Genomic DNA, 16797 nt, shown 5'->3' with positions numbered 1-16797 from the left:
CATTTTAATGAGGGAAATAAGTATTTGACCCCCTCTCAATCAGAAAGATTTCTGGCTCCCAGGTGTCTTTTATACAGGTAACGAGCTGAGATTAGGAGCACACTCTTAAAAATGCAAATCAATTTATAACATTTTTGACATGCGTTTTTCTGGATTTTTGTTGTTGTTATTCTGTCTCTCACTGTTCAAATAAACCTACTATTAAAATTATAGACTGATCATTTCTTTGTCAGTGGGAAAACGTACAAATCAGCAGGGAATCAAATATTTTTTTTCACTCACTGTACCTCGAGACCGGTTTGTTCAGTGTCTAGAGACACCATAAAAGACTGGTCTGGAATTGTCGAGTGACCGCATCAGACATCGCTCTCTTCGTCATTGCTTAGTGCGCCGTTTCCCATCCTCTCTGGACTTGCGGATCACTCACCGTCAACCCTCAAATATTTCCACGGATCATCATGCAACCCAATTAATGTATTTTCTCAAATAAAACTACAGTCCTCTGAATCGTAGTTACCCGCATAAATTCCGCGGACCTTTTCCCACGGACTTGGGGACCCACGCGGTCCCCGGGACTCCACGGGTTCGGAGCCACAGATCTGAAGACCACGTCAGAGAACAGACTCTTTACTCTCCAAGAGACACCTTCAGAAACTGGTCTGTATGTCTACTCAGACCCAAGAGAACTGTTAGTGGGTTGTCTCTTTGATTGTTGTGTATGTCTGTAAGTATGTACCCATGCATCTCTGTCGCATGTGTATAGTGGGGAGTGGTGGTGCGGTGGTTCGCGCGTTGCATTATCCAAGTTCGATTCCCGCTCACGGCCAACACCAGTGACGATTATTTGAACCCGTCATGGGACTCCACCTAGGTCGACTCATCCTCAAACGAGTGACTGGTGAGGTGTGTTGTAAACATCGCCACTGGGGAGACAAAGGCGGCCGGGCGTGGTGGTGACCACCCACCCCCTCGTGTGCCGTGCCGGCCTTCACAGGTGCTCACTAACAGCACTTGTCCTAACAGTCTGTAAAATTCCATATGGGGTTGTTTATCTTTGTATATGTGTACATATGTATATATGTGTGTATTTACGTATTATGCCTGTGTATTTACTGTATCGGGTGTCCCATAAGTCTGGAATCATAGGAAAAAATAATACAATAAAGACAACAATAACGGCTTTACTCACAGAACATGCTCAATGTGTCCACCATTGTTCCTGATCCACAACTCCAGACGAGATACCCAGTCAGCAAGCACACGGTAAATGGTATCAGGGGTATCGGTGTTACGTCCGTCAATAATGCGCTGCTGCAAATGTTTAACACTGAATTTTCTCTGCGTTGACCCAGCGCCTTCAGGTGACCCCAGAGATATAAAAATCTAGGGGTGTGAGATCAGAGCTTCTCGCTGGCTATTACACAGGCCTTCGACGCCCGATCCCATGACCAGGGAATTATGAATGAGCTATTTTTCCCTATGATTCCAGACTTATGGGACACCCTGTATGTGTTGTGTCTATGCCTGTGTATGTATATGTCTGTCTGTATGCCTCTCTGTGATATATTTAGTTTATTCCTTTTGTTTTTAGACCATTTATCGATTTGTTTCATTCATTTTAATTTTCTGACGGCAACATTTACTTAACATTTGCTACCAATTATGCATCTAATTATTATTTGTGCAGCGTTGTGAGATGCAATTGTCGTGAATGACGCAATATAAGACTGACATCGTTACCGTATTACGTGTTTTACATGCATGTATATGCATCCACGTCTGAACTCTGCATGTGTGCGTGGGATCTATGAAGATTGTGTTGACCTTTTATAGGTGCTCGCTAGCAGCGTATGCCCCTTAACAGCCTGTTAAGGCTATAATGGGGGATATTTGTCTTTGTGTAAACATCAGCACTGCGGAGGCCGTGTGCCAGCCCTTAACAGGTGCTCGCAAACAGCACTTGCCCCATACAGTCTGTCACAGGCGGTACCAGCCAATGGGCACCTTCGTCTTCCGAACCAGAATCAGCATCTTTATTTAGACTTGGAAAAAATCCGATGAGCCGTGAAGCTCTTTTTTTTTTCACGTTTGTCCAGGAGGGGCGGCTCAGCAACTTTTGTACTTGCTCGCTAACCAACAGAGTTGCAGGCGTGCCAGGGAGAGATATGTTGTCTTCGTGAAGATGATCACGATGAGATCATCGCTTCTGGCATGCGACCATCGTTGCATCACGAGTGTAGGTGTGTCTGCGCGTCTGCATGTCACATTTGTGTACGCGCGTGTGCGTGCGCGTGTGTATGCATGGGGATGAGATAATCTCGTTTGGAGAATTGTTGCACTTAGAGTGTGTGTATGTATGTAAGTGTGAGTGTGTGTATATATCCACGTGTCAGTGTGTGTGTATATCCTCGTAGATCATTGTGTATATATCAGTGTGTATGTGTGTGCCATTGTGGTGTGTCTGTGTGTGTGTGTCTTGGGCTTTTGGTCACTACGTGGGTGCCACTGTATGTCACTGTGTGTTTGTCTTTGTGTGGGGAGCGGTGGCGCAGTGGTTAGCGCACCGCGTTATGAACCCTGTAGACACCCGAGTTTGATTCCCGTTCACGGCCAGAACCAGTCCTCCTTAGGTCAACTCAGCCGTGCGTAAACATCGTTACTCGGGAGACAAAGACGGCCGGGCGTGGTGCTGGCCACCCACCCCTCTCTCATAGGCGCTCGCAAACAGCACTTGCCCCAATTGCCTATTGAAGGCTATTACGGGAAGAGGGAGAGGGGGGGGATCGTTGTCTTTATCACTGCACGGCAGTGCTTTGTCAGTCCGCGTGCGCTGTTGGAAGTCCCTCCCCTGCCTTTACGCGACGCTCATTCCGGTACCACCGCTCCATCCTCCTCCCCCTCCTCCTCCCGCTCCTCCTCATCCTCCCCCGATATAAACCGACTCCCCGAGGCGTCCAGACCGACCACTCGCCACCACCCCTCCCGACACGGGCAGCAGACGACTCCAGTGGTTCGGCATCGTCTCCCACCCCCCCCACTTCTCGTGTCACAGACAGGGGACACACGTCCTCGTCACCCCTCGGCAGTCAGGTAAGTGTTGCTTGCTGTGCCCTGGTGTGCGACATCGCCCGGCACAACACTTGCCATCGGAGGAGTGTAACGACGCCGCCGCGCCGCCGCCGTCCTCAATATTAATGTCACATCTGACGTTTTTGAAGCTATTAACGTTACATTTGTTAACACGTTGCAGTGTGTTATCCGTTCTTTTAGCATTTAAAAGCGATAGTGATGAGCGTTAACATTTTTTAATCACCCTGTGCATGCGCACTGTACACACACACACGCGCGTTGTGCAAGGCAATGTCCAAATCCCGCGTCGCTGTGGCGAAGAGGAGACTTTGAATTCACACACACACACAAAAATAAGCTACGGAAATTGTCGGCTTCGTGCATTCAGTCAACTCGCCCGTGTTCTGTTTGTTGTCCACCCCCCCTCCCAGCACATCTACGTGCGCGGTGCGATAGAAGTTCAACATACAATGCGTGTGTTGTTTTTATACGCCCCATTCACCACACACACACGCACGCGTGCACGCGAAACAACACAACAACGACGTCAAACCGTGCTCGCTCAACACGGAGCAAATATAAAGATCAGCCGTATAGTCTCGACCCACTTTTGGGGCAGGTGCTGTTTGAAAGGCCGGCACGGCACACTCGCGGATAACAACCAAAACTTTAGACGCACAATCTACAAGTACCACGCAAACACACACACACAGCAACCGTGCAGAATCTCACCACGAATTCACACCCCCATAATATACAACACACAGACACTAAAACCAACTCTGGACGTAATAGAGGGGTTTATTTTGGGTTAGATCGCGTAAATATATAAAAGTGTCGTTAAACCCGCCACCACCCGACACAGCCGACTAGTAAGGGTTGTCACGTCAACAGAACGTGGCCAATTCGTCACCAGTACAGCACACCGGTGTGTTGGAGAGCCAAGCCACAGCATTTACAGAGTACGACGTTTCGCCAGTAATTACAACTAACTTCATCAGGCGACAGCCAGATTTGGACACGAAACAACCACGAACACACGTTCACACACACACACCAAACAATCCATCACACATATAGGCACACATCTTCCACAAACACTACACATGCGTCCACCCACAGTGTAATTGACGATCGTGTTGGGTTCGTTTGACATTCAATGGAATGCTTTTTTTCCGAGACAAACCATCCCACACCACGACCTTTGTCTCAATGCGTGTCTACAAGTTAAGCTGGATCTGTCTTTTTTAAATGCGTAAATATATCAATAATTATATCTTTTTTTACAGTTGAAAGAGACAATTGATGTTGGGCTTAGGAATAGACTCTCATTGTAAACGTATTTACAATGGGGCCGTTGTTGGCGTGGTGGCATTGTGGCTGCGATGCATGTCCGTCGTCTGGGGACACGGAGTTAGGGTTGGTGGGCCGCAGAGAGACGGGTACCCATTGCGGGATGTTGTGTAGCAAACCTCCGACCTGTTGGGCTGTAAGTGCGCGCAGAAGGATGCACAGCAAGTAGGTTTCGTGCGGGCCCACTGTGAGGCGTAAATCGTGAGTGGTTTTTTTTTCTTTCTCGAAAAGACAGTTTCCTGAAGGCTGCACAAATACTTAATAAGGTAATGGTCTCAGATCCAAAACAGGAACTTCCTGAAAAACAGTTTTAAGTTGTTAATTTTTTTTGAAAGAACAAGTGCTCATGAATGAATGTAATAGATTTTTGGAGTGTGATTAATAATAATTAATATTTCAACTTGTAACTTGAAGAGAAAGACTCAGCCTCAAATGAGGACCCGGTGCGGTGTGTAAACATCGCCACTGGGGAGACAAAGGCGGCCGGGGGCGTGGTGTTGGTCACCAACCCAACCTCGTGTGCCATTCCGGCATTAATAGGTGCTCGCTAACAGCACTTGCCCCAACAGTCTGTTGAGGCTATCGGGGGGATATTTGTCTTATTTCATCTTGTGGTTAAACACATGGGTACAAACGACGTTGAGTCACAGAAGAAGTTAGGAAAATTTTAATGGAAAAAATACATCACAAGCTTTTTTTTGTAAGGAATGGTTGACAGAGTTGACTCAGTCTCTCTGGAGTCTCGTAATAGCTATGTCGGAACAGTGAGCCAACATTTGAGATTTGGCTTTATACCTTGGGCTCCAGCCACAAGTTAAGTAGCAAATTTATGATTTCAGCCCAGTGACCAATGACCACACCATACATGTGAAAACCATATATAAGAAATTAATTTTGTACCTCCACATGTAAGTAAAATAAATATTTAGTCCATCAGCCTCTAGGCTTTCCAGAGCAATGTTATCCAGCGGCATTTATTTAAGCAAGCAAACTCTGGACCGGTTTCGACGTTCTAGATCTCATCAGCAGGCATGCTTGTTAAACAAATGCTGCCAGTTATTATTGGCAAGAGCACGTCATATAAACGACAGGACCCCGTTCAACACAAAAGCAACATCGTACACAAACTCATTATGCATTGCTGTGCAGCCTGATAACTAAATTGCACTTTAGTTCAACACATTCCAGCTCTGAGGACTACATATTTTTGGTTTGACATGCGACACCTCCGATTTAGCACGTTTGGCAATGTACAGCGCGAAAGAAGATTCAACATGCATGTATATGATATAGCAACTGTTACATGGCATGAAGAAACGTCCTCGTGTTGTGTAAGAGACCGATGAAAGTGCACTTAGAAGAAGTACAGTACAGTACTTAACGTCGTGATGTAATTTCCCGAGGACCCCTTCTGGACCGATGAAAGTGCACTTAGAAGAAGTACAGTACAGTACTTAACGTCGTGATGTAATTTCCCGAGGACCCCTTCTGGCGAAATGTCAATTTATCGACAAACTTTATTGATAACCAATGACAACGGATCAGTGCAGGGCTTGGTCAGACATAATCCATAACGAGGTGCAGCACCACCCGAAGACCCATCATCGGACAGCCAAACACCTCGGGTTGCCACCTGCCACATTCGACCCGGACATCGCGGGAATTGGCGTCTGTGTTCGGGCGTCAGGAATTGATTTGTGCCAGCGATCCGCTGCTCGTGTTCAACTTTATTGCCAAGATTTTGATAACTACACCTTGACGGATTGAGAATGACGTGTGGGCCTGGTCCGTTGCAACATTGGCAAATCCAGCCATGACGCGCAACCGCAAAATTCCACACCGTGGACATTGTTTTAACACCGTAGTTAAAACTGTTTTCTGTTGCACAGAGTTGTCGAAAACGACGAGGTTTCAACTTCCAATCGAAGATGAAACCCAGAGTGGTTGTAATGTTGCAGCATTCACGTCAATGTTTCAATACAAACCTTGTCTTGACGAATATTCGGCACAAATAACGATGAGGCGTTAAACCGCTCGGCGAGTGACAGTTCCGGATGGTAAGCACCTCATCACGTGGCCTGGCACCGATAGCTGGCTACGAAATTTGTGTCTGTGGCAGTCGGAAGAAAATCGGAACCCTTGCCAATAATTTAAGACTTTGTCTTCCTGTGAACTAAATCCCATGAAAATGGGCGGAAGACACCTTCAGCCACATCACCATGTCTAGACACCCATGTCTCAACAGCTCGATGGAATTGGGAGGAGATTCTGAGGCAGCCGAAATAAGTTGTGACTCCTTCCAAAACCTCTGGCCACGCTACCTATGCATGCACGAATGTACAACCATGCTTCAATCGACTGCTGGACAAAGGCCTCCCCACACAGTGTCGGTCGCAGGCATCGTTTACCTTCCGCTTAACCCTGCTGGTCGGTGTGGGTCAGTAAAGTGGGTGGTCTGTAAGGTCGCACTCGTTACACACACGAAGTGTTTGCCACAAATGAACCACAATACCTTGCTTATCTCATCAAGGAGCATAAACCATCAGGCTAACTCCGGCCATAAATGAGCACCTGGTGTGGTGTACGCCCATTTCTTTAAAACTGTTTTTTTGCATTTAGTGTGTTGTTCTTTCCCCTGCACCTCCGATGGTTGCGGTTGGCTACATACGGTGCGAAAGAAGTTCAACATACATGTAGAACGTATGTAGGAAGCAATAGGTGAGCGAGTGTGATGTCAACCACTCGAATCCCTCGTGTGCTCTTGAGTCAAGAAAGCGATAACAGGCGCTGGACAGTTTTGCTTATCCATTGTGGGAGCAGCCCTGAGTTAGTTGTGAAAACTACACATTCCTATGGCAGTGCCCAGTCTGTCGAAAAGTGAGACACACTCCCCCCAAAAAAGGATTTTAATTCACAGCCTTAATTCCCCAATAGTGAGTGGAGCTTGCTGGCCTGAATATGCAATCACTTATATTAGAATCAGCATCTTCATTTAGACTGGATGAATCTGATGGGCTATGAAGCTCTGTTCACAGATGTCCAGTAGGGGCCGGCCAGAAAGTTACAACAACAAATACAAAAAAAACCGATAGAAATGCAAAAGAGAAAAAATGTAGTCACTAAATACAGGGTGTTTAAAAAAGATGGACCCAATTTCAAAGCAGTATATTTCACCATGGCAACATGTTACAATTACACACAAAGTTACAAACGGTTTAATGAGTTATCAAGTTTTACTAACCATTTTGTAAACGCTCTACGTGCCCTCCACCTGCTGTACGGACAACATCGAGACGATAGTTGAACTCGTCCCAAACGCCTCTCAAAGTGTCTTCTTCCACTGAAGTCACCGCTGCCATGATTCTGTTTTTGAGGTCATCCAGATTAGTCGCGAATGGTGGCACAAAACACCACGGTCTTTTATGCCACCATGCTCTTTGACATTGGCGGATCAATGCCAAAACGACGTTGAAACGCACGCTGCACCGCAATTACGGATTCAGTCTTGCTGAACTGCAGAACGCAAAACGCCTTGTGTTGCGGGGTCACCGTCTTGCGAATGACTGAGGCTAGGGGCTGTTTGTGCGCTGGGAGAAGCATCTCACGGTAATCATTTTAAACTCTATGCCCTGCCCTCTTTATGCCCCGCCTTTTCAAGTGGTAAGAGTTCCATTCATGGGCGGTTCGTGGTTGCAGAGATATAGCGATTTCAAATCGGGTCCATTTTTTTTAAACACCCTGTATAAATAAAGGATACAGTATAAGTACAACTTGCATAAGTACATACATTCCTGACGATTTTTGAACACGAAATGCATGCTTGGGTAAGGCAGAAAAACAACAACTAAAACAAACAGTCCCAGACCACACCATGATAACACACAGTCCCCATGAAAACACCCATCGGATGAACGGAGGATCTCTGTGTGTGTGTGCGTGTGCGGTAATGCAGTGGTTGGCGTGTTGTGCTACGAACCCATTGTACCGAGTTCGATTCCCGCTCACAGCCAATACCAGTGGCGAATATCTGGACCGGTCCTGGGCCTCCCCTGGGTAGACTCGGCCTCAAATGAGGACCTGGTGCGGTGTGTAAACATCGCCACTAGGGAGACAAAGGCGGCCGGGCGTGGTGCTAGCCACCCACCCCCTCGTGTGCTGTGCTGGTCTTCATAGGTGCTGCTCACCCACGGCACTTGCCCCAACAGTCTGTTAAGGCTATATGGGGGATCTTTGTCTTTGCGTAGAGTCCCAGGTGTCCGCAATGTCGCAGTGGGGTGGTGGCGCTGCGTGTGGCGTGTGCAACCAGCGCGTGTACCACGCGGAGGAGGTGCAGTGCGCGGGGGGCAGCTTCCACAAGTCCTGCTTTCTGTGCCGTAAGTAACGATCATTCACGCGCGCTCGGTCAAAACCACCATCATCATCTTTACCACCACCATTACTTTCATAATCACAACTGCTGCCAATATCGTCATCACCGCCAGCATCGCTATCATCTTCATCGCCGCCGCCATCATCATCGTCATCACCAGAAACATCACCGTCATAATTACCACTGCCACCACCATCATAATTACCACTGTCATCACCACCACCATCGTTATTATTTCCAGTACTGCTATCATCATCACAACCACAGCTGCCACAACCATCATCATCATTGGCACCACCATCACTATCATCATAACCACCACCATCACCAGTTATGTGGTGTAGCTGTGTAGCTTTTGGAAACAGTGCAAAGATGACACGGTCATGTTAGTGCTCACCTGATCACAGCTTTTCACACAGTTGGATGTCATCACCATCCTACTCACAGTCCATGGGATTTGGGTCACGTACTCCTTTGTTATCTGGCATGTGTATGTATGTATGTTGAACTTCTTTCTCACCGTACGCAGCCAACCGTGATAATCAGAGTTGCGGCATAGGCAAAGGATGGGTAGAGAGAGAGAGAGAGAGGGGTTGAACATTAAATCGAGGTGGTTAAATTCACTCATCCGGCTTGGAGTGCCAATTGCAGAGGATTGTGATGCGCAACATGAGCTACTCCCCCCCCCTCCCACCGACCTCCCCCATCCCCATCACGCAGAGGTTTGCCGCAAGAACCTGGACAGCACGACGGTGGCGTCGCATGGCTCGGAGATCTTCTGCAAGTCCTGCTATGCCAAGAAGCATGGCCCCAAAGGCTACGGCTACGGGCAGGGCGCGGGGACGCTCAGCATGGACTCGGGCGAGCACCTCGGCATCAAGCCCGACGAGTGAGCGATGCACGCACGGGAGACAAAGATCCCCCGAAATAGCCTCAACAGACTGTTCGGGCAAGTGCTGTTAGCGAGCACCCATGATGGCACGTAGCGTGCCACCCGCGTGATGCGCCGCGAGCTGGGGCAGCCAGTGGAGATGAGCAGAACCCGGTGCTCATGTGAGCGTGAAAACGCTGGGATGGCATTCGCCATTTAGGGATGATTATGCATCCATTTGGCGCAATGGTTTGGACCGAAACGTGAAACGTAAAACGAATACACCGCCTTTTAACATGGGTTGTGATGGGCCATATTTTGAGAAACCATTTAAGCAGATTTTGCAAGGTTTTGTCAAATCGGTGGCTCTAAACCGGCTAAATCCCAATTCGTGTTGGCCAAAAAAGTGGCGGTGTTTTGAGGAGTTTTGATTACGCAGCGGTTGTTTGGCCCCTCTCCCCTGGCGGATCACCGCTAACCGGCGCGGTTCAATCCCCTCGCTCCTCGCAGCTCGGCGCGGCCCGGCGGCTGGGGAGGCGGCGGTGGGGAGTCCGGAGCCTCCAAGGCGGCGGGGAAGTTCGGCGGAGCCGAGAAGTGCTCGCGCTGCGACAAGTCCGTGTACGCGGCCGAGCGCGTCATCGGGGGCGGGAAGGTTCGTGTCCTTTTCCTTGCGCCGCTCGATGACGTTGCGTACGCTCGATGGCACCGCGTACATTTTGTCCACGGGAGGAAGCTGTGCGAAGCGGTGGCTCGCTGTGCTCTCGGGAGGGCTCGAGACGCCCCCCCCGCCCACTCCCCCTTCATGTGAGAGACACCGAGCCGACGTCGCCGAGACGCCGCGGGTTAAAACGTGGGCTCCGACCGCCCCCGTGATTCAACTGGGTTCTCAAGTGCAGAAGTGCGGTGACGATCTCGGCCCTTCTCACCAATGGACTGGACACGCACACACATGCAAATAATGCATTTTTATTCATCGCTTATTTTGGCATAGTTTATCTCCGAGGACAGCACTTTTTTTTCCTGCAAAGATTTTTTGTTTTATCATACAAGCGTTGCACGTCGAATCTTCCTTGCTAAATGATGTATGTTTGTATGTTGAACTTCTTTCGCACCATACGTAGCGAACCGTGGTAATCAGAGGTGCTGGGAAGGACAACAAACTTTCCACAAAAAGCACAAAAGCTCTTCAAAAAAATATATAAACTTGTCCCAGTGGGCTCTCACCCTGATGTGAACAAATAAACATAGGGAGGACACTGCTGACTGACAGAATAGGTAGAAACGGACGCCGGCTCCTATGACCCAATTATTCTACATCCTTCAGTCATCAGCAATTGTAAACTCGTGACTCTGTAAGCGTTCATCTCCCAGCAACGAGTATGAGGATATAACCAAACAAGGTTTTGGAAGAGGGAAAAAAACAAATGAGGTTTTGAGTCTCACCAGGAGGGGGAAGGAAAAGCCTTGCAAAAGCATTAACCCCCATCCCTTCCTCTCTCACAAACCCAATGACTCCACTTCCCGCCCTTCCGTTGGTTCTCCTCCACGCCCCCCCCTTCCCCCACGCACCTTGGCTAAATCAACCAAACGACCCGGTTTGGCCGACACTGTCTGGTTTCAGTATCGCGAAGCATTTGCAAACGCAAAAACCTGATGATTTTTTTTCTTCCAGCATCGTGCTTGACTCATCATGCAGGGACTTAAAAGTGGAGCTACCTGAGCAGTGGGTGGGGCTACCTTACCAGTGCGTGGAGCTATGTGGGCAGTGGGCGGAGCTACCTTGGTAGTGGGCGGGGCTAGCAGTTGAGTGGGCTTGGCTATGGCAAAAGTAGGCGGAGCTGATGGAGGGAAAGAGGCCACACAAGTGGGCCACACCAGGTCACCACTTATCCAGGTTGAACCGCCAAAAAATAATGCGTTTTTAGATTACTTGGCCACTATAAATGTCAACATTATAAGCCACTTCATTGAACTATCATTTGTGGCCAGGTTGCTTCTGAAAAAGAAGCTGAAAGCTCAGTGGCCTTTACCTGGTAAAATAAAAATATTTTATTTGTAGTGATTTGCTTACCTTTCCTATGTTTTGCACTCCTATTGTGTTTTTGTTTTGTTTGTTGCTGTAACTTTCCGAGCCGCCCCGCCTCGACTAGACATCTGTGAAAGAAAGCTTTATAGCTCATCGGATTCCTCCAGTATAAATTAAGATTCCGATTCTCTGTGTTCCCCCAGCCGTGGCACAAGCAGTGCTTTCGATGCGCCAAGTGTGGCAAGGGGCTCGAGTCCACGACGGTGACGGACAAGGACGGCGAGATTTACTGCAAGGGTAAGCACGGCGTTCGCTGCCCACGAGGCCCTATGCCATCGTATCTTGCCAGGTGGCATTGTCCTTAGACGCAAGTCATCTTCAAAATGGGAAAGCTTGTGATTGCAAATTCCGCTCGGGGACTGGTTGACTCTTCGCCATCTCTCGATGGGCCACGTAGCAGTCACGGTGTGCATGAAGTTCCAACCTGCACGGCAAGAATATTTTTTCTCTCAAGTCACGGTTGTTAAACAGAGGCCGTATGCGAGGGATGACAAGCTGTGATCTCGAGTTGGGTTATTCTGTGTAATGTTGAACCTTTGACCAATTTACCTGATCAGTCTCGTTCGATATTAAAACATAGTATAATAACAAAATAAAGGAGATTTGGAAAAATTTACCATTAAAGTTTATATAAGCCTCTGACCAAGCTAAGCAGGTTTGCGCTTGGATAGTGCTCGGATGGAGCACCACGTGCACAATTGGATGTAATAGGCTGTGGGTCTACGCTGTGGTCAGCAGAGTGCAGTACTCAAATAACTTATACTCCCACATCTATGTTCCTTGCCTTCAAACCGCACTGATCAGCATTATGAAGTGCGGTCAAACAGCCCCCGTAACCTGAAGAGCACGGGGAGGATCTCATCCAGCTGTGGATTGACGAAAGTAGTGTGAATCTTTAAAAAAAAACGAAGCACAGCTACGACTATTTTTATTTTCGTCGGCTATTCCCCCCCCGTCTCGTCATCCCAACCCACCCGCTCCACTTTGCTCCCCGCCCTTTCTCCCACCGCCTCCCCACAGCGTGCTACGCCAAGAACTTTGGCCCCAAAGGCTTTGGCTTCGGACAAGGAGCGGGAGCGTTGGCCCACGCGCAGTGACGCGTGGGCGACCCCCCCCCCCCACCCCCCCCCGTTTCTCGCGGACGCAGGAGCCGCCGTTCCCGCCATCTCTCCGGAAACAAAGCCAGCGGTGGGCGAGGGCTGGCACCAGGCCCTTCTTTCGCCACTCCCCTTCGTCCCCACCTCGTCGTCGGCAGCGACGTCCCGCATTCCTCCACGCGTGTCCGCGTATGTTGGGGGAGTGCAAATTGACACACCGGCACTCGGAGAAGTACAACGAATACAACGTGTATTATTGGGGCCCATAACTTCACCTATGGGGCTCCTCAAACTGTCTTAATGATTTTAAATAACCCGACAAAAGCCTCTTAGGCCCCAGAGCAACCTGTGAGATTATCTACTGCTTGCACGTGTACACATGCAATCCAGAGATAATCACACAGGCGAGGTGGATAAGTGTGTTTGAGACTCCTAAATTGCTCCGTTGTGAAGGTGGTTATTAAAAGGGCAGTGGAGCTAGTAGGTTGCTGACCAATCTGAATATAGAGCTTTTAGAATAACTCTTATTTGCTTGTGTTGAGAAATCGGGACAAACAACGGTGTTGGGAAAAAAGTGCCTTCACGCTGAATTGAGGTTTTCCTGAATAATGAAATAGTTTTTTGTATATTCAGTGGGCACTCCCACCTCTTCCAAGATGTCTGGTCAACATGGACGAGTAGGCCAAACACCTTCGAGTGGAACTCCCTAGAGAGCAAGCAGTGGAGGCCTTTCTGCCAACTGTGGCATGAACAAGCGATTTCAGGTCTGCAACTTTACCTTTGCTTAATTTTAATTGCATTCAATAACTTGCAAAATCCCAACAACATCCGACTAAATCTTTCAAAACATCCCTTAAGTGCTCCTAACATGTTGGATCCCACGAACCATAACAGCCTTTCATATTTCAACAAGAGCAGGTTTATTAGGACGGCGCACCGAGTTAGAAAACAGCTCACGAGACCCCCCCTCCACAGCAACCTGGCAACCCAGAACCACATTCTCACGGCCTCATAAATTTAACTGACCGCAGGCTTGCCCATGACTTGCTGCTTCTTGATGAGTTGGGGAGACAATGTTCTCTGGCTATCACGCTCACCATATGCATGCGATTCACGTGTTATGCTGTGGTGATGATCGTACACTGGCACATGTTGGTGTGTCTGTAGATTGTTAGCTTACGACTTCTGAAGTGGTGCAGCATTGCGTGAGTCCAGCATGGGTAAACAATATTTGTCAAAGCTTCGGTTGCGCAATCCTGAAATAATTATAACAGTCGATTTTAAATTGAAAGCAAAAATCAAAATACATCCATTATAATATAGCGTTATAACATTCAATATGTTTTGTTTTATACTATGCTTAAGCATTACGATCGTTACTTTGCAGGATGGCTTGGGGAGGCCTTCATCCAACAGTTGATTGATCATGGCTGCTGATGATTATGAAGATACTAACATAGCATGCATTTTCTGAGACTGCTGTAGATAGACTTGCCCCCAGCCACAATAACGTGTAATTTCCACCACTGTATCAGAATCGTACATGAAGATTCGAATCCCACCCCCCCATGTATGTTACTGTAGGGAAACACTTTCAAATATATATTTTCAACTATAATAAAGTACCAAGTAAAGTTCAGTGTCGGTAATCGATAAATATACGTATATTATTTCATAACTTTGCGGGTGATTTGTAAAACAAAAAGATGCTGCATCTACTTACTTGCAAGTTTGGCCAATGTGAGACAACGAATACATAGCGCTTTCCTTTGTTCCATTTTGATTTTTTTTTATCTCGAAGGATCGTTTACATTCCACGAGTTGTTTCCACATTGCTGTTGAATGTCGAACTGTACAATTTCTGGGGGTTGCGGCCAGATGAGCTGAAGGACCTTTAATATTCCATGAAAAATCTGTAGAGTAGTTTACTTGTTCCTAAGCATGTCTCGAACAGCAGTCGCCCTTGTTCTGAAGCGCCGTGGTTGATGCGACTCGGTGGCTTTTGGGGACGCTGGCCATAGGGCATTGACCTGATTGGCACCGATTGAAACCCTACATTTGAATTCTGAGCTTCAGCACGCAATTTATTCCGAGAGCGTAAGCTGGCGAAGTGATGAGTTTCGTGACTGGTTAGTACTCCGACACTGCCCATTATGAGCCCCTTAAAAGACTACCGTACAGACAATGTCGACATCTGTAGCAAAAAGTAATCTTAAGTTCATTAGTTAGATCTCTACCGCAAATACACTAGTTTTGCATCATGTACGTCTGTTGCGCGATGAAACGGGATGATGTGCCGTTGTCGTCCGAGCATTTTCACTTTCATTAAAACCTTGCACCAAACGTGTGTGTTGGCAATCTGTGTAGACGCGTGGCTGTAAAGGGTTAGGTAGGCTTCTGGAGTAACGCGTGACTATAATCATATTTCCATACACTGGTGGTGTGTTCGTAATCGGAGGCTGCCGCTGCCATTGGGAGAGAGAAAGATGGAACCATGTGCCGCATCTGGATGGATTGCTGCATTTCTGAACTGAGGCATGGCTAATGGCTTGGGGAGGCCTTCATCCAGCAGTGGATTTCAGTTTCATTTATTTGGTATAGCCCTGTGAGCCATTCGGCTCTTGAATCGGATGCAACCGCAACAAAAAACAAAAACATGAACAAGAAAAACATGTTCATTGATCATGGATGGACGATATCCCCCAAAGCTATATTAACCATTAATATCCACTTTGCCAGTGGTAGAGGCAACTAATCATTTTGCAGGTGGAGCTATGAATTAACAGATTCATAAACGTTCTGAAATCCATCATCCCGTCGCCTCAAGCGAATCAGTCCTGACCCTAGAAAATGCATGGATTGATGACTACAAAAACATGTGTAATCGGCGTTTTTGGGCAGTAGAGGGCAGTGCAAGTAAAATCCATTGATTTTCTGGACTGTGTTTTTCCCAATCACCAACCCGTAATGACCAGTTAGGTGAAGTATGGTTAAATAAAACTCACTCCACCTGCACGGTGTGTGTGGGGAGGCCCTCGGCATTGGATTTGCAAACGGAATGTGCACGTGCATACATGAGTCATTGTAACGGTAGATACAGGAATACAGTTATGTGTGGAAGAATACATATTTTTAGTCTTCAAATCATATGCAAATTATATTGTGATGGTGAGGAGCCTGAAACCTAATTGGCTAACGTCGTCTTCCCTTAACCAAGATGGCCACCCACCGGAAGTGCAATGTTTACTTTAGCCAAGATGCCCACCCACCGGAAGTTAAATATCAGGATTCCCTTAACCAATATGGTCACCAACCGGAAGTGTAATATCAGGTTTCCCTTAACCAAGATGGCCACACACAGGAAGTCAAATATCAGGATTCCCTTTACCTTTCTTACGTATGGCTGATTTAGATACAGAGCAACAACTACAATTTCACATTCATGCAGTCAAGCCAGGCAAACGCATCATTGCATCGTTATTTGCTGTATGGTGTGTTCTGGATGACCACAGTCAGAGGATTTTTTTTCGCAGCTGCCATGGTGTCCGCGTCTGCCATGGTGTGTGTGCAGTGGATGCGGTTTAGGGTGGACCGTGAGCTTCGTGGACGATCTCAACCCAAGGAATCTGAATCACTAACAATCGCATTGGATTTCCTTTACAAAGGTGGCCGCCCATTACCCACGAAGTCCCTGTCCAAGATGGCCACCTTATTACCCACGAGGTCCCTGTGTAAGATGGCCGCCCATCGCCCACGAGGTTCCTGTGCAAGATGGCCGCCAATTACCTACGAGTTCCCTGTGCAAGATGGCCACCCACTACCCACGAGTTCCCTGTGAAAGATGGCTCCCCATTACCCATGAGTTCCCTGTGCAAGATGGCTGCCCATTACTCACGAGGTCCCTGTGCAAGATGGCCGCCAATTACCTACGAGTTCCCTGTGCAAGATGGCC

At 47.8% G+C, this 16797-nt stretch overlaps 1 protein-coding gene across 1 annotated transcript; it reads left to right on the top strand.

The window, feature by feature from the left end:
* The first annotated feature begins 350 nt into the window (after nucleotides 1–350).
* CSRP2 (cysteine and glycine rich protein 2) lies at nucleotides 351–15188 on the top strand. The gene is made up of 7 exons (XM_032971290.2): nucleotides 351–657; nucleotides 2951–3090; nucleotides 8667–8795; nucleotides 9512–9680; nucleotides 10173–10314; nucleotides 11892–11985; nucleotides 12769–15188. The coding sequence occupies exons 3-7, from the start codon at nucleotides 8684–8686 to the stop codon at nucleotides 12843–12845; spliced, it is 594 nt and encodes a 197-aa protein (XP_032827181.1). The 5' UTR covers nucleotides 351–657; nucleotides 2951–3090; nucleotides 8667–8683; the 3' UTR covers nucleotides 12846–15188.
* The last annotated feature ends 1609 nt before the right edge of the window (nucleotides 15189–16797 follow it).

Source organism: Petromyzon marinus, chromosome 3, assembly GCF_048934315.1.
Source record: "Petromyzon marinus isolate PM22_M1 ecotype Great Lakes invasive population chromosome 3, UKy_Petmar_22M1.pri1.0, whole genome shotgun sequence".
Taxonomy (NCBI): Eukaryota; Metazoa; Chordata; class Hyperoartia; order Petromyzontiformes; family Petromyzontidae; genus Petromyzon; species Petromyzon marinus.
The sequence above is the reverse complement of the archived record's forward strand: the minus strand, read 5'-3'. Positions and strand labels throughout refer to the sequence as shown.